The 26,483-nt window shown below is 50.9% G+C and overlaps 1 protein-coding gene across 2 annotated transcripts; it reads right to left on the bottom strand.

Moving 5' to 3' along the window:
* Nucleotides 1-1,809: 1,809 nt before the first annotated feature.
* Nucleotides 1,810-25,557, bottom strand: VSTM5 (V-set and transmembrane domain containing 5). 2 transcript variants are annotated; one of them, XM_047753837.1, is made up of 4 exons: nucleotides 25,368-25,557; nucleotides 4,440-4,766; nucleotides 4,190-4,330; nucleotides 1,810-3,799 (listed from the first exon to the last, which is right to left on the bottom strand). In XM_047753837.1, exons 1-4 carry the CDS (start codon nucleotides 25,456-25,458, stop codon nucleotides 3,756-3,758), a joined length of 603 nt encoding a protein of 200 aa, XP_047609793.1. In that variant the 5' UTR covers nucleotides 25,459-25,557; the 3' UTR covers nucleotides 1,810-3,755. The 2 variants fall into 2 exon arrangements, with proteins under 2 accessions (XP_047609793.1, XP_047609792.1); XM_047753836.1 differs by lacking the exon at nucleotides 1,810-3,799 and having other exon boundaries at nucleotides 4,091-4,330.
* Between the last annotated feature and the right edge of the window lie 926 nt (nucleotides 25,558-26,483).

Here is a 26,483-nt window from a genome sequence, read left to right on the forward strand (position 1 = left end):
GACCTTCGGACAGACACCATGTCAATAACCACAGGGTTATTTGCTTTGCGTTCCACAACCCAGAGGCGTCGGAGGCTCCCCTAGAAACTAGGCAGAAGAAACGTGTTGGATGTAAGAGGCGATGATCGAGAAAGGGCTTCCCTTCCCCCTGGTCTCCCCTCCCCTGGTGTCAAGGCGATTGCACCTGGGCCCTGGGGTGTCTCCCCATCGTGCGCGGCTCCCCGTGGTTCCATCTCCCAGCATCCTATTCTGCCACCTCTTCTCTGCCCTGTTAGAGGCACCCAGCCCTTCGGAACCGAATCCTCCCTCAGGGCTTGTCTCTGCATCCCCTCCCTGAACAAGATACCCTGATAACCTTCTTATCTCTCCCTGCCCAGGCTCCTCAGCTGTGTGTGGTAGGATTTCAAACTGGAGGAGCGTGAAGTCCCGTGGGGCGTTTGGCATCTCACTGGGGCTCCAGGGGACAGGGGTGCCCTGCTTCAGCAATCCTTGCACAGCCGGAACACCGTGAGATGAGAAAGAACAATATGTCCCCTTGGGGTTTCTTAGATCACAGTCCGAGAGGACACTCTGTTGACAAAGTGTGGCCGTTCTGTCTGGCATCTTGTGCGCTGTTGAACGAGGTCGTACAAACACCCCATCCTTGTTTCTGCCCTTTCCAGAAGCAGGAAGGATGCTATTGAATTAAAATACACATACTTCAAATCAGTCATCAAGAGTTCCCGTCGTAGCTCAATGGAAATGAATCCGACTAGTATCCATGAGGATGTGGGTTCAATCCCTGGCCTCGATCAGTGGGTTAAGGATCCAGCATTGCCGTGAGCTGTGGTGTAGGTTGCAGATGCGGCTCAGATCCTGCGTTGCTGTGGCTGTGGTGTAGGCTGGCAGCTGTAGCTCTGATTCGACCCCTAGCTGAGGAAACTCCATATGCCGCGGGTGCAGCCCTAAAAAGAAAAAAACAAAACAGTCTTCTGGTTGGAATCCAGGGGAGTTAAAATGCTGCTGATAAGTGTTGTTTTCCTGAACGGCTAAAGAATGCTTACATTAGAATCAATATGATTAATTCCACTGTCATTTAAAAACTCCGCCAGGCCCCTGGCTGTGGCTAAGGGCCTTGCTTCTGCACGTGGCTGATGGGAATCTCTCCCAGGGCCTCCTGCATCTCCGCAGGGACGGACTCGCACACAAAGGACCCAGGCTTGATTTTCACTTTTTATTTCAGCTTTTAAAACATTTTTTTTCACAGTTTGAAACATAATTGATAGTTTAACATTTATAACGGCTAAAGCTTATGATTTAGTATTTTCTTTTTTGGAAAATAGACAAATACCTCAGACTCAAGATCCAAGATCTTTCTGGAGTTCTCTTGTGGTGCAGTGGGTTAAGGCTCCAGCGTTGTCACTGCAGCAGCTCTGGTCGCTGCTGTGCTGTGGGTTCCATCCCTGGCCTGGGAACTTCCACATGCCTTGGGTACAGCCAAAAAAGAAAAAAAAAAAAAAAAATTTTCCACAGGAATATTCAAAATGAGGGGGGAGCTTCAAAAGTGCAAAATCAAGAAATGGAAAGCTGAGGAAGGAATTTCTGTCCTGGCACAGTGGAGATGAATCCAACTAGGAACCATGAGGTTTCGGGTTCGATCCCTGGCCTTGCTCAGTGGGTTAAGGATCCAGCGTTGCCGTGAGCTGTGGTGTACATCACAGAGGCAGCTTGGATCTGGCGTTGTTGTAGCTCTGGCGTGGATTAAGACCCCTAGCCTGGGAATCTCCATATGCCGTGAGTGCGGCCCTAAAAAGACAAAAAGACCAAAAAAAAAAGAGAGCGAGCGCTGAGGGAATAACCTTTCATGAAAATTTGGGGGGGGGGGGCAATTTAACTGCCATCTGGGCCTCTCCCTGGGTATTCGTCTCCATTTCTCCTTTTCTTATGAAGATGACCACCCCTGACTAATGAGCAGCTGAGAGGCAGAGTTCTAGAAGGCAGGTAAAGACAACAGAGATCCTAGCAGCTGCCCAGAGCCATCAGTTTCCCGCTGATGGGCTTAACTGGGTGAAAAAGGAGGAAGGAATCACCCAACTACTCTTGACCCCCTTTGCTTCTCTCTGGCCCCCCTCCCCCTGCTTCTTCGCGGCACTGGAGACCAGAACTCATCCTGCAGGGCACGGGCCTGGGAAAGGTGCAGGTGCGCGTGCTTACAGGTGTGCCCAGGAAGTGGCCTGAGGTGAGACCGTTCTGGGTGCAAGTGCCAGGGCTACACCAGTCACGTCGATCTGCCGCTCTCTCGCCTTTGGAGTCCACCAGGGCCTTTGGGGCTCTGCTTTCGATCACCGACAGCTCCAGGCTGAATACCCCAACCACCCCTTCCTGTAGCCCTGTGTTCACTACTTAGGGAAAAGCCTCACACTAACCTCTCCAGGCCACTTCTAGAAAAGACGTGGACATTAGGGACTTGAAGGGAGGCAGGAGAGAATGTTCTAGCTCTCCCTCACGCCTGCATGGGTGAATCTGCAGCTGAGGGCTGGGGACACAGCTACTCAGCTCAGCCTCCGCCAATAATCACTTTGGGACCTCTGATCGGTAGCTAAGAACGCTGGAGAGAGAAAAGCCAATGGAAAATCAATTCATGCCTGCTCTAGAGCTTGCCAAATGGAAGCTGGGATGGAGAAACCCAGGGAAACCTGGCCAATAACTTGAGAGAAGGGCCAAGACCGCCTGTGATCCAGGCCCCAGTTTCACCAGGAGCTCCAATACCCCAGGGCATTTTACCCATTTCCAGGACTCAGAAAGTACCGGGCTGATTGCTTTCTAGGCTCTTGAAGATTCCTCATGCTTTCCTTGAATTGCACAGAGGGCTCTGTGCCACTGTGGGCTTGACCCGCTGACGGTGAGGTAGGTTAGGCCGAGGGCTCCTCAGCCCAGCTGGGAGGGAGCAAGGCATGAGTCAGGGAGCGTGAGGGATGGAAGGGCACAGGTTCAAAGGCCACACCGACTGACTGGCCAGGTGTCCCACCCATGATGCAGACCCAGCCTTCGCACAGGTAGCGTCACCCAGCTTGTCAGGGGGCCACTGGGAAGCCAAACGCTGCCCACGGTGCAGATGAAGCAGGGTCCTCACACTGGCTTCGACCGGGGCCATTGAAGGGAACATGCGACTGATGCTGGAGGAGGAGAGGAAGACAAAGGTCATCTTCGCCCTCCCTTGCTCCTGACGCTGGTCCCTCCAGAACAAACTGAGCTCTTCTTGGCCCTAAAGCTCCAGGGCAGGCGGGGTGATCCTCTCCCTGCTCTGACAGGTGGTCTAAAGCCTCAGGCGCTCACGACAGCTCCCACAGCAGAAGGCTGGACGGAGGCACAGGCAGAGGGGCCCGGAGCACAGAGAGCTTGGGCCAGCGGTGGCTGGGCACAGATACGGAAATACCCTGGCCTCTGATCAAAGGCCAGATGCTGAGTGAGGAAGCAGCCAGGGCCTGCACTGGGCCACAGCTCGTGGGTCAACATGGCCCTGAAGCCACAGACGAGCAAAGCTCTGGCTCACAGCCTCCATTCTCCTCTTTGACCCCCTAGGCCACTAGAACTGACTCCGTCCCATCCAGAGACCTCGGCTCCAGGCCGTCAACCTTGTCAGCATCCAGCTGTCCCATCAGGAATGGGTGGCTGTGGCAACAGGAGGCTCCAGGGAGGACTGGCTGTGTTTGCTCCTTTCATTGGCAAATAAGGTTTTCCTCTTGAGGTAGGAAGGTAACTGGGCCCAGCCTTGGCTAACACTCCACGTCTTGCAGCTCAATCTCCTCAGTTGTGCTTTCTGCAAAGCAAACGACACACCCATCGGTTGCCAATCAGCCAAGAGTGGTTTTTCTTTTTTTTTTCCATCTTTTTTTTAGGCCTCCACCTGCAACATATGATGGAGGTTCCCAGACTAGGGGTCACAATGCCAGCCTACACCCCAGCCACAGCGATGCCAGATCCCAGGGGCATCTCTGACCTACACTGCCGCTCATGGCCATGCCAGGTCCTTAACCCACTGAGCAAGGCCAGGGATCAAAGCCGCATCCTCATGGATACTAGTCGGGTTCTTTACCCACTGAGCCACAACAGGAACTCCCCAAGGGTGGTTTCTTGGCGAGAACAAGATAACAGCGTCACTTCTGGACATACAAGCATGAAGTGATTATCACAAGGCCCAGGGGGTTACCTTTGAGCTTGTGTCTCCTCTTCCTCTGGAACTTATATGCACACTTATTACACACCCACATGAGGCTGATTAACACCGCGGCCACAGCAGTGAGCAAAGCAAGGAAGACGGCGACGAAGTGCAGGTCTTCATAGAGGATCTCTGCGGGGTGGCCGGAGGGGAGGGGCGGTAAGGTCTCTTTTAGTTCCAGGAAGTCGGCCTCCCTCTTCCCTCTCGGGGAGGGGGGGTGGAGGAAGCGGGGGTGTCTTACCCGACACGTGCAGCACGATGGTGCCAAACTGGCTGCTCCCCAGGCGCTCCGTCACCGTGATGACGTAGTAGCCGGAATCCCTCACGCCCACGCTGAAGAGCTGGATGGAGCCGTTGTCGAAGGTGCAGACTCTGTCCTTGTGGCTTTGGGAGATGTTGGCCTGAGTCCCCGGCCTCCACTCCACGATCTTCTGCACGCCCCAGGTGGACGTATACTTCCACTCGATGGTGGGGACGCCAGGGCAGGAGTACTCAACCGAGAGCAGGATGTCCTCTTCCACCGTGGCATTGATGGCCGACTGGGGAATGTACAGGGACACGCCCTGACCTGCAGGATGGAGAGTTCGACACGGGGTGATGTCTGTGGACTCACAGCGAGGTGAACTGTTAGAACGTATTGCGTGCTTGGCAAGTATGTTTTGAGTGCCCGCTACATCCAGGCTCTCCCCTAGGTTCTGATGCTGCTGCTCCAACAGTGCATGTTATGGGCTGCGTGGCTGTATTCGGGGATGGGGTCTCTACAGAAGCAGTTACGGTTAAATGAGGTCGCAAGGGTGGGGTCCTGCTCCAGCGGGACGTGTGTCTTTGTGAGACTCGCTCTCTCTTTTCCCCATGGGCGCGTATGGAGGAAGGGCGATGTGAGGTCACAGCAAGAAGGCAGCCGTCTACAAACCAGGAAAGCGGAGCTCTCCCTGGAAATCAAGCCCTGCCAGAACAATGATCTTGGACTTTCTAGCCTCTAAAGGGTGCAAAAATAAACTTCTGTTACTTAAGCCCCCCTGTCTGCAGTATTTTGTTATGGCAGCCCAAGCTAGAAGAGTGAACAGAACACAGGTTCCTATTTTCTGTGCCCTAGGGCTCCCGATGTATAGGGGAGCCATATGAGGGTTGAATAAGCACACGAAATCATTTTAGGTAACAAGTGCTTTAACAAAATAGGGCACAAGTGCCGGGTGGGGATGGAGGTGGTACCCAACGTTAGACAGGATGGTCAGAGAGGACCTCGCTGAGGCCAGGAACCGAGACCTGAGGGACAGGGAAGAAGAGGAGGCAGCCATCTGAAGGCATGCATTTCAGGCAGAGGGAACAACTTCAAAGACTGAGGTGTGATGAGCTGGTATGTTTGAGGGACCGAAAGAAGGCCAGGGAGCCAGGGAGCACGTTCAGGAGACAAGGCTGGAGAGCTTGGCAGGACCCGGGTGGTGACATGAGGGTTTTACTCAAGGGTGATGGGCCGCCATAGGGGGGCTGAGGAGAAGGTGACATTCTCTGTTAAGCCTGAGAAAGCCCTCTGCAGAGAAGAGCTGGGGGTGAGCGGGCCAGAGTGGCAGCAGGAAGAGCCGTCAGGTGGCTGTCACGTGGACTAGATGAGAGATGGAGACGGGGCCTCGCAGACAGTGAAAGGCGGGCGCTTTAGGATGTCTTTGCAAGCACAGAGGACAGGACAGGCTGACAACACGAGGGGGGTGGGCGAGGCTGAGAGGCCTCAGCAGAGATTTCTGCATGCGTGTGTAAAGGAAGAGTAGAGCCACTGGCTAAGATGATGGATGTCCTTATATATTAAGGGAGTAAGTACCACATGCAGGTCCTGTGCGAACTGCATTCCACCCGCCACGCTGGTCAAGTGTCACACAACCCACTGCACTTCCACCCAGGACGGACACATAAGAAACCTCAGTGTCGACGGGAATAACTCGCTGGTCCAAGTTCACCCTGCAAGGCTGAGAGTCACACAAGGGCTGCTGACTCCAAAGCTCACATGTTTAATCTCCATGCTCAAATCAAAGGTCAGTAGTTGGCAGTAGAGGGCAGAGGATGTGACACATCCGCCCCACCCCCGGTCCACAGCACACACAGAGGGACAGTCAGGCTGGAGACTGGAGAGTGAACAGAGCAGGACTCAAACTTGGAGACCACGGCTGGGTTTCCACCTCCACCCTGGTTTAGGCCCCTCACTGGGTGCCCCGTCTCCCCGGGGCCCCTCTGTGTGGCTCTAGGTAACCGTGCCTGTTACTTTTCCAGGCCTTTCTCCTTGCCCTCTCCCACCCCCGGCATATCCTATTAGCATCCCTCTCCTAAGGCGTGGCTAAATGGCTGGACATGATCCAATAAGTTCCAGGCAAAAAAACCCAGCAGGTACTAATGCCTTTCAAGATCTGTGCACTGTGGTACATGGACTGATGGGCTAACGGGGACCTGCCGTATAGCACAGAGAACTCTACCCAGTATTCTGGGATAAGCTATGTGGGAAAAGGATCTGCATGAAAATAGATATGTGTATGTGTATAACTCGGGCCCTTTTGGTACAGAATTATCACAACCTTGCAAATTAACTATACTTCAATAAAACTTAAAAAGTTAGATATCCCTGTTGTGACTCAGCAGTTACAAGTCCAACTAGGATCCATGACGATGCAGGTTTGATCCCTGGCCTCACTCAGTGGGCTAAGGATCCGGTGTTGCCGTGAGCTGTGGTGTAGGTTGCAGATGTGGCTCAGATCCTGCATTGCTGTGGCTGTGGTGTAGGCTGGCAGCTACAGCTCTGACTTAACACCTAGCCTGGGAACTTTCATATGCTGCAGATGTGGCCCTAAAAAAGGCAGAGATGAAAAGTTATGGCTGCTGGAGTTCCTGCTGTGGTGCCACAGGCTCAGCAGTATCTCTGCTGTGCCAGGATGCAGGTTCAATCCCTGGCCTGGCACAGGGAGTTAAAGGATCCAGTGTTGCCACAGCTGCAGTGGAGGTCAGAACTGCAGCTCAGATCTGATCCCTGGGAACTCCATATATTTCACAGGGTGACAAAACAAAACAAAACAAACAAAAAAAAGACTTATGGCTGCCAAGGAACAGAAAAATATTTCTCCCAACTCTATTTTTTTAAATGTTAAACTCACTGAAAGGTTGAAACTCACTGAAAGGTTGAAAGACAAGACCAATTAACTTGAATACACCCTCTCCTAAATTCACCAATTATTAACATTTTGCCACATTTGCGTTTTGTTTCTCTCTCTCAGGAAAAAAACAGAGGTTAAATTCCAGGTCAGCCCTTAGAGGGCAAGAATTATGGGTTTTCTTCGTCTCAGTGTCTCCCTGTACCCAGCCCAATTCCTGACACACAGTGAGTGATTGGTCAATGTATGTTGAATGAATAAGTGAATGACTAATAATTATAGCAGCAAGAAGGTGAGCTGTTCTAAAAGAAATGTTGCTGCTTGGGTGGTTTGAAAAATTAGGCAATCTAAAAGTTTATATACACGTAACAAAGAGAACTATAATTTTGCCAAGGCTTTATGAGCCTGTAACTTTGTTATACATTTGTTATATGTTTTATCATCCTTGCCTTTTATTTTTTAATAAAAGGAGTCAGGAGTCTGCCCATGTACCCAGGAAATGGCAAAGGTGGAGTTTGAATGCAGTTCTGTCCAATTCAAAAGCCATGGATGTTCTTTAATAACTTAGATGGGAAAAAGAATGGATACATGTATAACTGATTCACTTTGCTGTGCACCTGAAATGAACATTGTAAATCAACAAAGTCCAACAAAAATTTTTTTTAAAACAAGGTTTTTCCACTCGACTTGGTGACTCTCCATCTATCATCTAGGTTTCTGTTTTCTGGTTTCCCTGATCTCAAATATGAGCAGTTGGGATCGTGTTTACCGTAAGATTTGGAGAACCACATTTAAAACTGATGACAAATCTGGATTATCAGCTATGTGTATTATATGTACATCCTGTGATAACCATGCTGGTTAAGTTTACTGACAGACCAGCGCCCTGCGAGAGGACCAGCCCTTGTAATAGCCTTAGAGACCTTCATTCTGAGCCTTTCAATTACGCTGGCCCAAGCAAGAGCAAAACTGAAAAACAACAATAAAAGCCCAAGTTTCTCTGATGCTGACACAGCTGGAAACTGCCCAACTGGTCCTTGTTCATTTCAATATCTTTTGATCAGAAAAACCTCCTCTTAATCAAACTAACTAGGCATCTAACTAGGTTTTTGGAACAAAGAGTTCTTCTTCCTGACACACAGACTTAGGAATAAATTGAAAGATGGAAAATGAACAGTTCTAAGAGTTTAAAGGCAAACTGCTTGTCAGTTGTTAAAAAGTTGAATTAATGAGTAACTACCTCGGCATCTCAGGCTAAAATCATTCAGAGCAAGTCCAGAGGAACTTACTTACTGGTAGACCAACATTCAGACTTGGCTACTCAAATGTTCTTCTCAAGGAGGTTGGTTCAATAAATTAGATTTTACTTGTAAAATGGATGCCAGGCAGCCACAGGAATGAGTTTTGTATGGACAAGCATAGATGTATGACATGCTGTTCAGTTAAAAAATAAATTTAAAAAAACAATATATGATCTTACTTACATTTATGTAAATATGTGCTTTATATATATATACATACATGTATATATTTTTGGTAGAGAAAAATGTTGGAGTTCTCTTGTGACACAGTGGGTTAAGGACCGGGTGTTACAACTGCAGTGGCTTGGGTCACTGCCATGGCATGGGTTCAGCCCCCGGCCTGGGACTGTCCATATACTGAGGGCCTGGCTAAAAGAAAAAAAGAAAAATGTTGGAGTAATCTGTGCTATATTAACCGGGATTATCTATTAGAGATTAGATGGCAACAGAAATTTTCCAAGTTAAATTTTATATCATTTTGAATTTTTCACATTTAGTAAATTGATAATAAAAAATGTTTTAGGAGATCCCTAGTCGGATTCGTTTCCACTGAGCCACAACAGGAACTCCCTGGTAAGCAAAACTTAAAGTTTTAAAAGTTTACCTTGCTCTTCATCTTTACTTGAATTCTATGTGGAATGAAGAGAACTAATTCTACCTATTTCCCAGATAGATATAGATACCTCTTTTAAGGAAGAGGTCATGAACTAAAGACTTTAGCAGGGAACTTGAACCTGAGAGCTTCCTAAAAGCCTGATTTCTTGGAGCAGGTGAAACCCACCGGGAACTAATCAAGAGAAAGTACTAGGCAGGTGAAACTAGCTCCGGGGCAACGGGCTGGAATGCAATACTCTGAGCGCTTCCTTACTCCTTTTCTTACAAGTAAACTACAGAAGTGGTGCTTCGGTGCTTTTAAGAATGGATTATTGAAGAAGGATACATTTCCTGAAGTCACAATCAAGGTCAATACTGTTAAGACCACAATTTCGGTGGACAGGAACATCAGTTAATGGGGAGACAGGTACTGCCGGTCATGGAGGATACACCTTAATCAAGGCAAGTCAATTTGGAGCTCCTGTTGAGCTCACTGGTTTACGAACCCAACTAGTATTCATGAGGACACGGGTTCGATCCCTGGCCTTGCTTAGTGGGTTAAGGATCTGGTGTTGCCATGAGATGCGGTGTAGGTCGAAGACGTGGTTTGGATCTGGTGTTGCTGTGGCTGTGGTGTAGGCCAGCAGCTGTAGCTCCAATCTGACCTCTAGTCTGGGAACTTCCATAGGCCACAGGCTTGGCTCTAAAAAAGCACACACACACAAAAAGGACAACTCTTTTTCACCTCATCCGGAAAGCCACTCAACCAGCCAGTGTGATCATCAGGTGAGAACCAGGAAGCAAGCTTCATTGTCAAGCCTGTAAACAGCTAAACCAGAAGTCAGAAAGCCTAGTTCAGGACTCCTAGTTCAGAACCGGAGCAAGGCGATGGGGTGATGACTCGCATCACAAAAGGGCTACTCCAGGTGCAGTGGGGACACCAGATGTGGGAGGAGCCATATGGAGTCATCCTGGGACCTCCTAACTGTGGGGCCTAGAGATGGTGCCTTCACGGCCGAGAGCCTCACTTCCTCTCCCGTGGAACCAGGGCTGGAGAACCTCGGGAGGAGGGCTGGGAGGATGAGGTGACGTGAGACGTGCAAGGCCCAGCAGCGCTCCGCACTTGGTACCCATCCAGGAGCTGCAGCCCGCACTGCCCACCCTTCTCCCTCAGTGCGTCACCAGGTTTGCCCAGGGCTTCAGGTTGCCCAGGATTCGAGTGTTTCAGTACTAAAATCAGAACAGTCGTGGGCCAAACAGGACAGGTGGCCACCTCACCTGAGCCTCAAACGCTGAAGAGCAAAGAGAAGACTCTAAAAGAGACAATAGCTGATTTCTTAGGTGCACGAGGGGGCTCTGCTGGGGAACACAGAAGTAGCCAGCTCTGGGTAAAGAGAAAGCACCAAAGCCATCCTTCGCTTAACCCTCTGGCTCCCAAACACATCTCTCCTGGGCCAGCCATCTCACCGCACCCCCTTTTTAGTGGGGACCTCCCACCAGTGACTGAGCCCAGCCCACACCTGCCACACTCACTCAATCCCTCTGCAGCAGGGCGCACTGGCTCGTGGGTGCTGGCCTGGTGGAAAGTACATCATTCTCAAATTTTTTTGGCTGCACCCACATCATGTGTAAGTTCCCAGGCCAGGGATCAGAACCTGTACCACAGCAGTGACAACACCAGATCGTTAACTGCTAGGCCCCCAGGGAACTCTGCCATAATCCTCATCTTATTTATTTTTTTAAAAAATATCTATTCAGCATATCTGCCCCCCCCCCTTTTTTTTTTGGCTGTCCTGCAGCATATGGAGTTCCCAGGCCAGGCATCAGATCCAAGCCGCAGACATGACCTAAGCCATAGCTGTGGCAATGCCAGATCTTTAACCCACTGTGCCGGGGATCAAACCTGCGTCCCAGAGCTCCCAAGACACCTCCAATTCCATTGCACCACAGTGGGAACTCATTACCCCCATTTTAGAGAGAAGAAATGTCAAGTCACTGAGCTTAGGCAATTTGTTGTCACAGTAAGTGGCTGAGCAGAGATGGAAATCTGGGGTACTCTTCAACTCTCCTGGCAATAAGCCCTGATGTTTGCAGGAGCTGGGAAAGGGGAAGATACCCCTGGAGCTGAAGCTTGCAGAATTAGATTTTGAAAGGGAGGAAGGGCCATCCCAGCAGAGAGAACAGAGCCCACCTGGAGGGGCAGGGTGGAGCCTCCTGCTTGGGACCCGGTGAGGTAAGAAGCAGAGGTGGGATGGGCCACGGGGACTCTGTCACAAGCTGGGGATCACTGGAAGGAGTTATCTGCAAGCAGTGAGGACCCAGGATGATAGTCAAATAGAAGCATGGCATGACCTAAACTGGGCTTCAGGAAGGGCAACCTGGCAGCAGCATTCATGATCTTATCATCAGCACACCGAACCTGCGCTGCCCTGGGCGCATCATGTGCCCCTGTCCCATACACGTCTGGAGAACTCATGGCTGGAGCCCAAAGAGTTGGGAACAGCTCCAGGTGCCCAGAGCGGCCAGACTTGGGCCAGCCTCTGGCCTGGACTGCAGAGAAGGGGTGGGAGGCAGCAGGAAGCGCACACTGGGACTGCAAGACCTTTGCTGGCAGAACGCATTTCTCATTCATCTCAGAGGCACCAGTGCCCAATACAGGGTCTGGCACTTTGTAGCTCAAAATATACTCATCTGAAAAGACAATAAATAATAAGAATAAACAAACACGTGCGCCCTGCTTATTGAACTGCTACCCGTTTGGAGAGATCAGGAGAGTCGGTGGAGGATCTGTGCTGAGCTGAAGGGGCAGCAGGTCCGGCTGACAGAGGTGCTGGCAAGACCCTTTCCCAGCCCCAAGTCTGCCGAGAGGCAAATAGCTAGGAAGGCAAAGGGGCACGGTTTTCAGCTGCAACTAATGTAGCCCAGCCTCAACCTAACTCCTGCCATTCTCAAAACAAGTGAGCCTGGACTTTCAGAAACACAGCGTCATGAGGGGCCCACACGGCACCCCCAAATAATGGCTTTCAGGCTTAGATGTGGCTGACTGACACCTGCACACCATTTACAGGATACCCATCCCTCCAGCTGGCTCACTGGTAGTCCCGGCTCTTGGTGCCTCAGAGACCAAAGCCCAGCTCCTCCCCGAGGGAGCTCCTCCCGTCCCCCAATCTTGCTGTGTAATGGTTTTGGGACGTCATCCAGATGTCAGCCAAACCCAAACAACAAAATAGCATTGGTGGAAGAGTGGTGAGCATAGCTGCCTTCCAAACCCAAACAACATGGAGAGCTGCAGCTTTATTTCTTGTTTTAGGGCCACACCCGCAGCATATGGAGCTTCCCAGGCTAGCAGTTGAATCCAAGCTGCAGCGGCTGGCCTACGCCCTAGCCCCAGCAATGCAGGATCGGAGCAGCACCCGAGACCTACACTGCAGCTCACGGCAACTCCAGATCCTTAACCCACTGAGCAAGGCCAGGGATCAAACCCTCGTCCTCGTGGTTACTAGTCAGTTTTGATACCACTGAGCCACCATGGGAACTCCTAGCTGAAGGTTTAGATCAAGGCTGGCAAGCTACTCCCTTCATCAGGTTCCTATATTTATATTCCACAGAAAAATCACTCCACAACAGCAAGAGCCACCATTTCCTTTTTTTTCCGGCCTCACCCACAGCATATGGAAGTTCCTGGGCCAGGGAATCAAATCTGAGCCACAGCTGTAACCTATGCTAAGGTCACAGCTGCGGCAACCTGGATCCTTAACCCACGGCACCTGGCCAGGGATCGAAGCCACACCTCCACAGAGATAATGCCAGATCCTTAACCTGCTGCACCACAGGGGGAACTCCCACAAGCCACCATTTCTACTGGTAACACCTGTTAGGTACCAGCCATCATATACATTTTTCACAGCCCAATAAAACCAGGCTGGGAAAGTTGAATGACTTGGCTGCTCTCAGACTGGGAACAATGAGAAAGTTTGATAACATAATGTGGTCAAGAGGGTGCAGAAGTTACACACAATCATTACTGGGGAGATTAGAAGTGGGTGTAACCCGCCCGAAGGGCAATGTGGTAAAATCCATAGAAATATTAAACAGTGCCTACCTCTTGACCCAGAAATTCCACTTTTAGGAATTTATCCTACAAGCAATAAGGGCACATAGATGCAAAGACATACATGAACACATTGTCACTGAAGCACAGCACAGTCAAATGCAGTAGCAAAAGGCTAGAGACAACCTGAGTGTTCACTGGTGAGGGACCAGTACAGGAGAACAGCCCACAAAGAACACAGCTGAGACTTAGCACCGGAAGTCAGGGCAGGCCCCGTGGTTTAAGGGCTCCGTCTTCCAAGACTGCACCCTACTTCATTCACCGACCACAAGTCCAGGTCTCTTGTACTTCTGACCAACCAGCTAGAAATCAGGGGTCCCCAAGCCTCCCCTCTCCCACCGTCAGCTTTTATAATTTGCTAGAACAGCTCACAGAACTCAGGAAAGCCCTTGAGTCACTATTATCAGTCTATGATAAAGGCTACAACCCAGGAACAGCCCTCTGGAAGAGCTGCCACAGGAAAGGAGTGCGGGAAGGGGCACGGGGCTCCCAGACCCTCTCCAGGCACACCCCCTGGCACCTCCATGTGCTCACCAGCCCAGAAGCTCTCTGAACTCCTTCAGTTAGGGTTTTGGGGGGAGGGTCCATTACTTAGGCGTGATGGATGAAATCATTGGTCATTGGTGATTAGCTCAAACCCCAGCCCTTCCCCCTTCCCTGGAGGTCAGGCCCGAGGTTAAAAGCTCCAGCCCTCTAATCACACTGAGTGGTTCCTCTGCCAACGAGCCCTCATCTTCCAAGAGTCACCTCATTAGCAAACCAAAAACTACTTATCACTTAGGAGAATCCAAGGGTCTTAGAAGCTTATGTGTTAGGAACTGAGAACTAAGACCAAAATACCTAGGAACAGACCTACTTAAAGAGGTAGAAGACCTGTACTTGGAAAAGTGTAAGACACCAATGAAAGAAACTGAAGATGACACAGAATGATAGTGTTCATTGACTGGAAGGATTTAATTGTTAATTCTATGATACTACCCAAGGCAAGCTACAGATTCAGTGAAATCCCTATCAAAATACCATGGGCATTTTTCACAGAACAAGTAATTTTAAACTTTGTGTGGAACCACAAAAGACTCTGAATAGCCAAAACAATCTTGGGGAAGAACAGAACAGTAGGTATCACGCTCCCTGACTTCAGACTCTACTACAAAGCTACAGTAAACAAAAGAGTGTGATACTGGCACAAAAACAGACACATGGAGCAGAACAGAGAGCTCAGAAGTTCCCAGACCAGGTATTGAACCTGCACCACAGCAGTAATCAGAGCTACAGCAGTGATCAGCAGTGCATCTTTAACCCACTGAGCCACCCGAGAATTCCTTCACTTCTTTTGTCACCCAAAACAGCATGTTGCTCAGTGCTGGTAAAGACTTGAGAGATGGATTTGACAAGAAGCAAGAGTGTACCCCTGGGCTTTCCGATGGGGTGGCTTTAAGCCATAAGTAACTATTGAGCACTTGAAATTAGCTAGTCCAAATGAAGATGTGTCCTAAATGTAAAAGATTTAGTATGTTAAACAGAATGTAAAATATTTCAATAATTTTTTATTTTTTATTTTTTTATGGCATATGGAAGTTCCCAAGCTAGGGATTGAATTAGAGCTGTAGCTGCCGGCCTATACTACAGCCACAGCAACACTGGATCCTTAACCCTCTGAGCAAGGCCAGGGATCAAACCCGAGTCCTAATGGATACTAGTTGGGTTTGTTAACCACTGAGCCACGGTGGGAACTCCCTCAGTAATTTCTTATATTGATTACATGTTGAAAAAATAATTAGCTATATTGGGCTAAAACAAAATGTATTATTAAAATTGATTTTGCCTGTTTCTTTTTACTTTTTTAATGCAGTCACTAGATATAATTACATATACGGCTGGCATGCGTGGCCTGGCTTATATTTCTATTGGGTAGCATTGGTTGAGACCATCGCTCTTCCACTCTCTGGCAAAATATCATGTTCCCTTGAGGTTGTTCCACCCTCTCCCCTCTTCACCACTGTGAGTGCTCTGATCACCGCCATACACACACTTCCACCCCCACTCCCAGTCTTTCCTCTTCATTCTTTAAACGCATCAGCAACTCTACTGCAAGGCATGGCATCATCCTACCTCCCTCCAGCATCCCCACGGACACACCACCCAGCATCCTCATCTTCCAGAACATTCTCCCTCTACCTCAGCCTCCCACAGAACAGCCTGCTGTGACCCTTGTTCCTTCCCTTACTGTTCAGCACCTCCCACTGGCCTCCTTGGTCCTTCCGCCCCAACTCCTTCTACATTTCCCAACTCATCGTCACTTGGCCCCCTCTCCAGCCTGGGTTCCACGGCCCGCCGTGTTCCCTGTACTCTCTTTTTCTCTTTTCTTTTTAGAGTCACACCCACGGCATATGGAAGTTCCTGGGCCAGGGGTTGAATCAGAGCTGCAGCTGCCAGCCTACACCACAGCAACGCCAGATCCGAGCTGCATCTGCAAGCTACACCCCAGCTTCCACTTCACTCGAGAATCCGTCGTGTCCCTAATCTGCTGAGTCACGACGGGAATTCCGACTCACGCACTTTTGATGATTCCTTCAACTCCAGCGGCCTCTGTCCTTTCACCATATCCAGCTGGCAAACCCTCGCTCTGGATCAACAACTCTCCACTTCCTCTCTGCCCAGACCTGAGACCTGAGCAGTCAACAGGGCAGGAGAACGTCCCACGGCAGCCGCTTTCCAGAAAAACAGAGCGCACGGTTCCCGGGGCGCATTCACGAGCGCCCTCCATGCGGCCAATCTTACTTCGTTTTCGCATCATTATTGTCACCAGCTGCCTCCAGTCTCTCTGGACCTCCACATTCCTCCTCCTTCTCAGCAGACGACCTTGTCCTCCTGGGACACGGCTGAGCACCCTCTGCTGCTTGAAACAGCCTGTGACTTCTGGACCACCCCACGCACCAGGGCTTCTCAGCTCCTTCTCTGCCTGTAGAGGAGAAACACCGCCCTGCTCCCCAGGTGCCCAGAAGGCATATTTGCCTGTGGGGACAGAAGGGGGCAAGAAGCCAGCTAGGGAAGCCCCGGGAGGGCCACCCCCACTCACCTAGAGGAACCTAAACACTCAGGCTCTGTTTTGGCTGCGCCACGCCCTAGCTGGGCAACCGAGCAAATGCCCTCACCTCTCTGAACCACCAGGTCCTCGTTTGTAATTAAGGATCATCCAGGGTTGACGGTCAGTGATTCAATTAAAAAAACCAAAAAAACATGTGGGTGAGAGGGCTCGATAGCCAGGAACAATTCCGAGGAGCCTGGGCGCTCCCTTCCCTGATTCAATCCAGGCTCCTCCCACTCCACGAGTAATTTGGGAAGGGAAGCGAACGAAGGGGACTGACCTCTATGGAGCTTCGACTCGAAGTCACACTTCCACACCCGAGTCCATAATTAACTTCTTTGGTGTGGACCAGCTCCACCCACTCTCTTCTCAGAGCCCAGCAGAGAGGGCTCTGCAAAGCCACCTCCCCAGTCACAGCTGATTGGACCAAGGTGGACCACGTGATCTATTCTAGTTCCTGTCAATCTTTGATTGAACTTTAGACCAGGTGGGGAATCCTTTAAAAATCCTACCCCCTGGAGTTCCTGTGTGGTTCAGCAGGTTATGAACCCGACTGGTATCCATGAGGATTCGGGTTCCATCCCTGGCCTCACTCAGTGGGTTAAGGGTCTGGCGTTGCTTTGATCTGTGGTATAGGTTGCAGACGTGGCTTGGATCTGGCATTGCTGTGGCTGTGGTGTAGGCTCTGATTAGATCCCTAGAAAATTTCCATATGCTGCAGGTGTGGCCCTAAAAAAAACCAACAAACCCTCCCCCCAAAACCCCCTACCTTTGACTGAGTTCAGAATCAAGGCAACTGATTTTTAAAAGTCCCAACATGATTTCAGTGTGCAGCCAAGACTGAAAAACCACTGAGTGAATCCACACTAAGGGGTTTGTAGCTGCAGCTCACACCCCCTTCCTGGGGGCATTTATAAAGCCTCAAGCCCAAGGAATGAAGAGCCAATGTATGAAGAGAAATGTTGAGGCCCCTGTGACAACTCTGTTGTGAGGTATTTGAGAGAAATTTACTCTTTCTGGCATCCCTCAGATTTCATTTTATCTGGTCCTATTTCTAGAGATGCTTTGTGGTTAGGAAGGAAGAACAGGTGCCCTAAGTGATTCCCTTTGCCGCCTCCACCCTCTGCAATGCTGTAAGGCAACGGTTCGCAACATTAAGTTTCAACAGAATCACATGGAGAGCTTGTTAAAACAATTGTTGGGGAAGTTGTCTTGTGCTGCAGTGGGTTAAGGAGCCGGCAGTGTCACTGCAGTGGTTTGGGTTGCTGCTGTGGCCCGGGTTCAATCCCTGGCCTGGGAACTTCCATATGCTATGGATGTGGCAAAAAACAGAAAAACAAGCAATGGCTGGGCCCCAGTCTCTCATTTAGTAGGTCTAGGGTGAAGCCCCAGATTTGGCGTCACTATCAAATTCCTAGGTGATGCTAGGAAATCACTTTTAGAACTTTGGAAAAAGGGGGCACTGAGGATGCTCCTAGGATCTCTGCAGACCGGCCCCTCCTCTCCCTCCCCAGCACTGTTAATACCACTTCTTCCAGGCAGGGGACCAGCCTCTGCTTTAGAACTTTTCATCTTGGAGAAAGGAAGGGGGGACACCCAGTCATTGCCAGAACCAGGACCACAGGATTCTGGAGAACAGAATTGGGGGAGTGTGTATATAATGATTGTACTCGTGGACCTGGAATCAGACAGACTTGTGCTCAACGTTTGGGTCTGCCAGTAACAGCTGTGTGATCTGGCATAAGTTAGTTTCTTTCAGTCTCAGTTACTGCACTAAAGAAATAAGTACATTATCATAGGGCTGTGCCCACCTCCTATGGCTGAATGAAGTTTATGTGAGGCAGTAGATGTAAGGAGCTTATCACCATTTCTAATACTTGGTGACCATTCAGTAATTATTAGCTATCATTAATGAGAATTCTTTGAAGGTGTACCAAGCTGCTTATTGAGGTAGTGAGCTCCCCATCCCCAGGGCTGTGTAAGCAGAAGCTGGAGTGTGTAAGCAGTACCAGGGATTGAAGCCATAGAGCTGAGACTGGGAGCTGGAGTGTTTCGTGGAGGAGGCTGGTTCTTCCAGCCCAAATCACATAAGAGGAGAACTGGAATCAGCTTTTCTAAATCTGTGATGCCCCTTGTGGAAGTTTGGCAAGAGACTTGGCAAGTTAAAGTTCCTTTCTGTGGAATTTCTTCTGGAATCTTTTTTTTTTTTTTTTTTGCTTTTTAGTGCTGCACCTGTGGCATATGGAGGTTCCCAGACTAGGGGTAGAATCAGAACTGCAGCTGGCCAGCCTACACCACAGCCACACCAACACTGGACCCTTAACCCACTGAGCAAGGCCAGGGATTGAACCTACATCCTCATGGATGCTAGTCATATTCATTAACCGCTGAGCCACGACAGGCTCTCCTGGAATCTTTTCAACCGCACCTTCTCCATCCCTGCTCCACAGATAGGAGGATGCTTCCTGGTGACCGACAGAAGCAACACACATTCTCTTAGGAAGGATGCAACTTCAGTCCAGACCAACAGAGATCGCAGCAAAGCTACTGATTTGGAACATGCATCTTGAGTTCAGAAATATCAAAATATTGAAAGAAGAAAAACTCTTACAGCAGATGAAATACATAGGTGTCCTTGAGTCCTGGGGACAATGGAGAAAGGAGGGCCTTCTGACCGCAGCCCCTTCCCGGGCCAGCAGGGAGTATATCCAGGACTCCCCTGGAGACCACGGATGAAGAAATTTGGGTGACTTTCCAGTTGATGCTGCCCCTCCCTCAATAGCTTCCATGTGATCCTCCGGGCATATTTGAGCACCGCCCCCATGAGGGGCAGGTGTGTGTGCAGGAGCACCTGCCAGCCTGGAGGGGGCCCCGCACCTTGCTCCTCCTACACAACGTGTGTATCACTCACTAGCACCGCACTGGCAGCCTGTATTAAGGCTCCGCTCTCGCCTGAGGGGCAGCGAAAAGCAGAAAGCTTACCTGTTCATCCTCAGGGGGCTAGCGAAGGAAAAAGAAGCCTATGTCGAGGATGACAGATGGATGGCAGTTGAGAGCAATGAGCAAGATCCTTGCTAGCAACATGGACAGTGCTGAAAAAACTGCTGTAAAAACTGAGCTGCTGCTGCTGCTGCTAACACGACAGAGTGATTGCTTTTTTTTTTGGGCTGCCCTCACAGCATATGGAAGTTCCTGGGCCATGGATCAAATCCGAGCCGCAGCTGTGACCTATGCCACAGCTGTGGCAATGCACCATCCTTAACCCACTGCTCCAGGCCAGGGAGCAAACCTGCACCTCAGCAGCAACCTAAGCTGCTGCAGAGACAATGCCGGATCCTTAACCTGTTGCACCATAGTAGGAACTCCATGATAGCATTTATTATTATTATTATTATTATTATTATTATTATTATTGCTTTTCAGGGCTGCATCTGTGGCATATGGAGGTTCCCAGGCTAGGGGTCTAATCAGAGCTACAGCTGCCAGCCTACGCCAGAGCCACAGCAACAACAGATCTGAGCCGTGTCTGTGACATATACCACAGCTCACAGCAGTGCCAGATCCTTAACCTACTGAGCAAGGCCAGGGATTGAACCCACAACCTCATGGTTCCCAGTCAGATTCAGTTCCGCTGAGCCACGATGGGAACTCCATCCATGATAGCATTTTTTTTTAAAAAAAGCACACCCAAGCACCACTTTTTTTGGTGGGGACATTTATATGTCAGCCAGACCATTGTCTATCATCTGAGAGGACAGTGCAGAGGGAGACCACGCTGCATTTGTCTGTTTCATGGGGGGCCAGTGAGAGCCCGATGCACTGTAAGTGCTTGGTAACCATGTGCCATGTGGATGGCTATGCAGGTGACCAGTGGGGCCTTGCCCTGGAGTGATGGATCCTGGCATCTCCCCAGGGTCTCCAGGGGATTCTGTCTACGCAGGCTCTCCCACCCCTCCCCATCCATGTTCCAGCCAGCCAAGCCCAGAACCCACAGCTCCATCTGGTTGCAGCTGCTCTGGCCTGCCTTCTCCCTCCCCAGACCCAGGCTAAGGCTCAGCCCCCAGGAGGCTCCTTTGTTCTCCTGGGCACAGGGGATGGGGGGGCACTGGGCCATGAGTGACTCCACCAGGCCAGCTCCTCCATCCCTGGTCCCATCCTGGTAAAGTGGTGGTGTTAAAGGGCACTTTGGGTATTCACATGTGCATGTGCACACGTGTGTGTGTGTGTGTGTATGTGTGTGTGAGCGCTAGGGGAACAGGATGCTTTTTAGAAGTTGGGGTTGGGACACAGGAAGCAAGCTGACCTGGCCCCAAATAATTAATTAATGTTTCTTGCTTTGGATCATCTGCTTCCAAATGAGAGGGAGCACAGAGACTCAGAAGCCTGGTGGCCAACTTCCCATGTTGAGAGCTAAGAAAGGAAATGAACTTGGGTCCTAGAATGTTGCTCCATCTTGGCCAGCTGCAGGAGGCCGCCAGCTTTTTGAGGGGACAGGCCTTTATGTCCCTGTCTTAGTTTGAGCTGTTATAACAAAATACCAGCAACTGGGGGGCCTAAACCACAGACATTTACTTCTCATCTTTGTGAAGGCTGAGAAGTCCAAGATTAAGGTGCCAACAGACTCAGTTCTCCGTGAGGGCCCCCTTCCTGGCTTGCAGACGGCCACCTTCCTGCTGTATCATCGCCTGGTAGAGAGAGGGCGCTCTGGCCTCTTCCCCTTCTTATACGGACACTAATCCTATCATGGAAGTCCCATCCCCATTTACACTTAATTGCCTCTCAAAGGCACCACCTCCAAACACCATTATATCAGGAATAAGGGCTTCATCAGATGGATTTCTGGGGGACATGAACATTCAGTCCATGACATTTTACTCCCAGACTCCCCAAATTCTTGCAATGAATTCTTGCATGCAAAATGCATTCATTCCATCCCAATAGCTCCAAAAGTCTTGTTTCAGCTTCACCTCTCAAGTCTAAAGTCTCATCTAAATGCCATCTACATCAGATGTGGGTGAGTCTACGGCCATACCACCCTGAACACACCCTATGTCATGGAAATCAGATATGGGTGAGACTTGAGGTACGATTCATCTTAAAAGAAAATTACCCTCCAACGGTTAACCAGAGAAACCAGATAAGCTGTGTGCTTCGGAAATGCAGGGGTGAGACAAGCATGGGATAGACATTCCCATTCCAAAAAGAAGAAATCAGAAGGAAGAAAGGAGTGACAGGTCCCATGTGAGTCCCAAACCTAGTAAGGTAAATGCCATTAGGGTTTTTTTGTTTGTTTTTTAGGGCTGCACTTGCAGCATATGGAAGTTCCCAGGCTAGGGGTCAAATTGGAGCAGCAGGGGCTGGCCTATGCCACAGCCACGGCAACGTAGGATCCCAACCGCATCTGTGAATTATACCACAGCTCATGGCAATGTTGGATTCTTAACCCACTGAGCGAGGCCAGGGATCAAACCAGCATTCTCATGGATACTAGTCAGGTCCTTAACCCATCAAGCCATGATGGGAACTCTCCCCATTAGCTCTTTTTTTTTTTTTTGTCTTTTTTTGCTATTTCTTTGGGCCGCTGTCGCGGCATATGGAGGTTCCCAGGCTAGGGGTCCAATCAGAGCTGTAGCCGCCGGCCTATGCCAGAGCCACAGCAACGCGGGATCCGAGCCGCGTCTGCAACCTACACCACAGCTCACAGCAACGCCGGATCGTTAACCCACTGAGCAAGGGCAGGGACCGAACCCGCAACCTCATGGTTCCTAGTCGGATTCGTTAACCACTGCGCCACGACGGGAACTCCCCCCCATTAGCTCTTAAGGCTCAAAAATTATCCTCTTTGGTTTGATGCTCTGCCTTCAAGACCCCCTGGGGTGGTGTTCTTGCCGTCAGGATCCACGGAGGCAGCAGAGCAGTGCTCCCCATCCCTGTAGCTCTACTGGGCGTTTCTGTGCCTCCCAGAGGCTGTGCTGGGCAGCCCTGCCCCAGAGGCCCTGTGTGGCCCCCATCTTGCCTGCTGAAACCCAGGCAGTGCCCCCTCCCTCGCCCATTTGAAAGAGGAGGCAGCTTTGAGCATCAGTGAATTGCCTTCGGAGTCATTCTTTTCCTGTCTTGAAGAACAGCGGACCCAGCTGAACAGCGATATGGTCAACGCGGCAGGACCTGTCAGATCAGACAGGCTTCCCTCATTTCATTCTGTCTTCACCCCCTTCACTTAAACTGGCAGTTGTTTCTGCCAGGGTGGCTGATTAGGCCCGTGGTTCACACCCAGACTAATCTTATCAACTGTTTGTTGGCCACAATCTATGTGTTCTCTCTTTTTTTGCAACATAGGCTGAGCATGTTCTGCATCTTTAAGCTCTGGTTCCTTTTTGCTTAAGAACTCCTTCTCAAATTATTTCTCTCTTCTTGCATTTTCATGCTAAGCAGGGCAAGAAGCATCAAGCTGCTTCATCAACACTTTGCTTAAAAAATCTCCGCAGCTAAATATCTAATTTCATCACTGCCGAGTTCTACAGAATACTGGAACTTGAACACAGTTCAGCCAAGTTCTTTGCCACTTATTTTTTAAAGAGATGACCTTTTCTCTATCGTCCAGTAATGCTTCCTCATGTCCATCTGAAACCTCGCCGGAAAGGCCCTTAGAGGCCGTAGTTCTAGCACGTACCTCAAGACTGCTCCGGCTTCTACCATAACCCAGCTCCAAAGCTGCTTCCACATTTTTAAGGTACTTGTTACGGCAGCACTTCACTACTCAGTGCCAATTTCTGTCTTAGTCAGCTTGGGTTGCTCTAACAAAATACCGTTGACTGGGTGGCTGAAACAATATAGTTTTGCAAGCTGGGACATCCAAGATCAAGGTGCTGGCAGATTTGGAAGGGCCTCTTCCCAGCTTACAGGCAGCTGTCAATTTGCTGTGTCCTCGCAGGGCAGAAAGAGAGCGAGGGGGATCCCTGGAATCTCTTCCTCTTCTTATGAGGACATGACTCCCATCATGGTGGCCCCACCATCATGACCTCCTCTGAACCTAATTGCCTCCTAAAGGCCCTACTTCCAAAAACCATGGCATTAGGGGTTAGGGCTTCAACATATGAATTCGGGGAGAGACACAAACATTCAGTCCAAAACAATCCCATTTATAGAGAAAAGCCTTTAAAGGCAGGCTGTTTGTGCCTCTGTGTTTCGTGCAGACTCCAGTGTAAACAAGGAGTGTCTGACTCTCCAGGTGGGAGCTGTGGACAGAGGCAGAAGAGGCAGAGAATGGAGGGGGCTGGTGTGAGGGAGGAGGCCCCTACATCGTCAGGGCTGGCCCTGAAGCCCAGGGCAGGTGCACACCCGCTCACTCCCCTCTAAGGGGTAGACTCTGGCTGGCGATGAGCAAGCACTAGGGACCTGCCTTCCTGGAGTTTACAGCTCTGCAGGAATCAGTATTCAGCGGAGAACTGCAAAACTTTGACCCTTCCTCCCGGTTTTGCATGAGCTTCCTTTTTACCTAGGAGGCTCTGAGTTCCCTCTGTCCCATTCCCCTGGCTGCTCCTGCCCTTTATGTCCCTGGGTAGGTGCAGCTCCTTTTGGGAGGCTTGCCCTGGTTCTTCAAGTCTGGGTTCTGAGCCTCTAGAGCTTCCAGAACCTGGGCACCTCCTGCCTCTTAGGATGCACCACTCCAAGCTAGCACTCTAGTTTGGCAAGTCTGTGAACCATGGCACCCCCATGGCCTGCTTCCTGGAGGCAGAGGGTGCCTTGAACGAGTGAGTGAATAAATGAATTACACTCTGTGGTGAATGGCTAGTCCTCGAATGCAGGGAGAGCTGTACAGATGCTGCTTAAGAATGGTGACTGGAAACACATGTTGGAGGGTTCAGAAACAATAGAAAAAATCACTGCAACACCAAACATGGACAAACCAGCTCTTTCCTGCTCCATGGACAGCCAGAGGCATATGCCCTGCCCTAGTCTTTCTGGGTTTCTGAGATCTGCAGCCTCCAACGCTGGGCTCTAGCCAGGGAGGTGCAAAGATCCTGCGTGTTAGATTGCCCACGTTTAAATCCCACCTCCATCCCCCACTAGTTGGTGAGGCTGTGCCTCGGTGTCCTCACTGTGTGAACCAGGGATAAGGGTGACAGAAGTCTTGCAAAGGGACAATGGGTGCAAAGGTACTTAGTAACCGCATCTCCTATATAGCTCCTCCCGCTCGGCGGCCCAGCACTGGTCACTCCCTAAACCTCAGATGACTAATCTGTGAAATGGGAATGAGAGTAATGAGAATGGTTACATGAGAAAGTAGAACTGCGTTCTAATCTGGGGTTCGGATCCCTTGGCGTGTGGGGGGCTGCGCGTGTTACACGCATACAAGCAGGCTCGTTAAGCGGGGAGGATTCTGGAGCCCAAACACCCAAACCCTCGGATTAGGGCAGAGAGAGGAGGACCACCGCCGGCCTGAGGAACTCAGATCCAATACCCAACCCAATCCCTCCAACCCTTTCTCATGAGAAAAGTCTGCTGGGGGTTCACCTGAGAGGTGGGGAGGCCTGCATAACCAGGGACCGGTGCCAGGGACCAGGGCAGGGACGCGATGGTGACGGGTCCCCGCAGTAGGGGGCGGGGCCCGTGCGCCTGAGCGTCGTGAATGCCTGAGCTGCAGTCTGCTTATTCCAGGAAAAAGAAATTAAAAAATGCTGCAGAGGAGGCGGCCACCGGGCCGAGCCGGTTATCACCCGGGAGGCTTCCGGCTCTGATAAGGCCCGGGCGGGGCGCGCGCCCAGAGTGGCCAGGGAGCCGGCCCGCGGGAGCCTCGCCAGTGCCAGGTCCCAGCTCCAGGCCGCGCTCAGCCCCGCAGGAAGCGACGACTCCCCGCCAGGCGGCCGCGATCCCCACCCGGGACCCGCCCGCCCGCCCGGCGCCCCGAGCCCCGCGCCCCACGCCGGGTTCGGCCCGCGCTTACTCTGCAGACAGCGGGCTGCGGCCAGGCAGAGGGCGAGGACTCCTAGCGAGAGGCCGCGGATCTTCCTCCTCCCGCTCGGCAGAGGCCTCATGAGCGATCCCCGCGCGCCGCCGGCCCCGCATCGGCGTCCCGGGAGGCGCGGCAATGCCTGGCCCGGCTGTGCGCTGTCGCCGCCGCCGCGGCAGCTCCTGTCCGCTTGCCTGCCGGCTCCTCCTCTACCGCCTCCTGCAGGTCCTCTGGGGCCAGATGCGGCTGAGCTGGTTGTACTCTGGTTGAACCAGTTCCTAACTCAGGAGTGGGGACGAAAGAGGAGAGAGGGAGAGAAGGAAAGAGAGGGAGAGGGAGAGGGGGGCAGAGGGAGAGAGAGGGAGGGAGAGCGGGAGAGAGCGCACTAGAATGCAAGCACTCCGAGGGAAATCGTGGCAAATAATGAGCAGTCTCTTTCCGTTCACACCCAGTGCACCGGTATTGATTCAAGATTCAGCTGGATGCTGGGTGACAGAAGGGAGGGAAAGTATTAGGTTGCCCAAGGACCAAGAGGGACCATCTAATGGCTTCACGTGAAATGAGAAGGTTTTCAGGAACGTGAAGTGACAACCTGGGATGAGAGGAGTGAGAAGAAGACGACGAGGGAACTCAGGCTGCTCTGGGTGAAGCCATTGGAGAGTGATGATATCCATCGGCCATGTACCATCCACCCACCCATCCACCCATCCATCCATCCATCCATCCACCCACCCACTCACTCACCCATACATCCATTTCACCCCCCATACATCCACCTGCCTATCTACACATCCTGTCATCTATCCATCCAAGAAATGTTCACGGAGAGCCTTCTTATTTGCACAGGGCCTGGCACATAGTAGATACTCATAAAACATTGGTGGCATGAAGCTGGGCCCTGTGCTAAGAGCTGGGGATACAACTATGAACAAGACAGACATCTTTAGAAGGCCTAGCAAGGGGTAGCAGCTGGAAAAACGAGCAATTGCTGTACAGTGCATATGTCTCTAGGATAAGGAAGGCCTAGGATACTGTGGGGACTCAGAGCAAGAATAATTAAACTTGGGCCTGGGGTGGGAGGGAAGAGTACAGAGTGGGGGAGGAATTAGT

This window comes from Phacochoerus africanus, chromosome 11, assembly GCF_016906955.1.
Source record: "Phacochoerus africanus isolate WHEZ1 chromosome 11, ROS_Pafr_v1, whole genome shotgun sequence".
Lineage (NCBI taxonomy): Eukaryota > Metazoa > Chordata > Mammalia > Artiodactyla > Suidae > Phacochoerus > Phacochoerus africanus.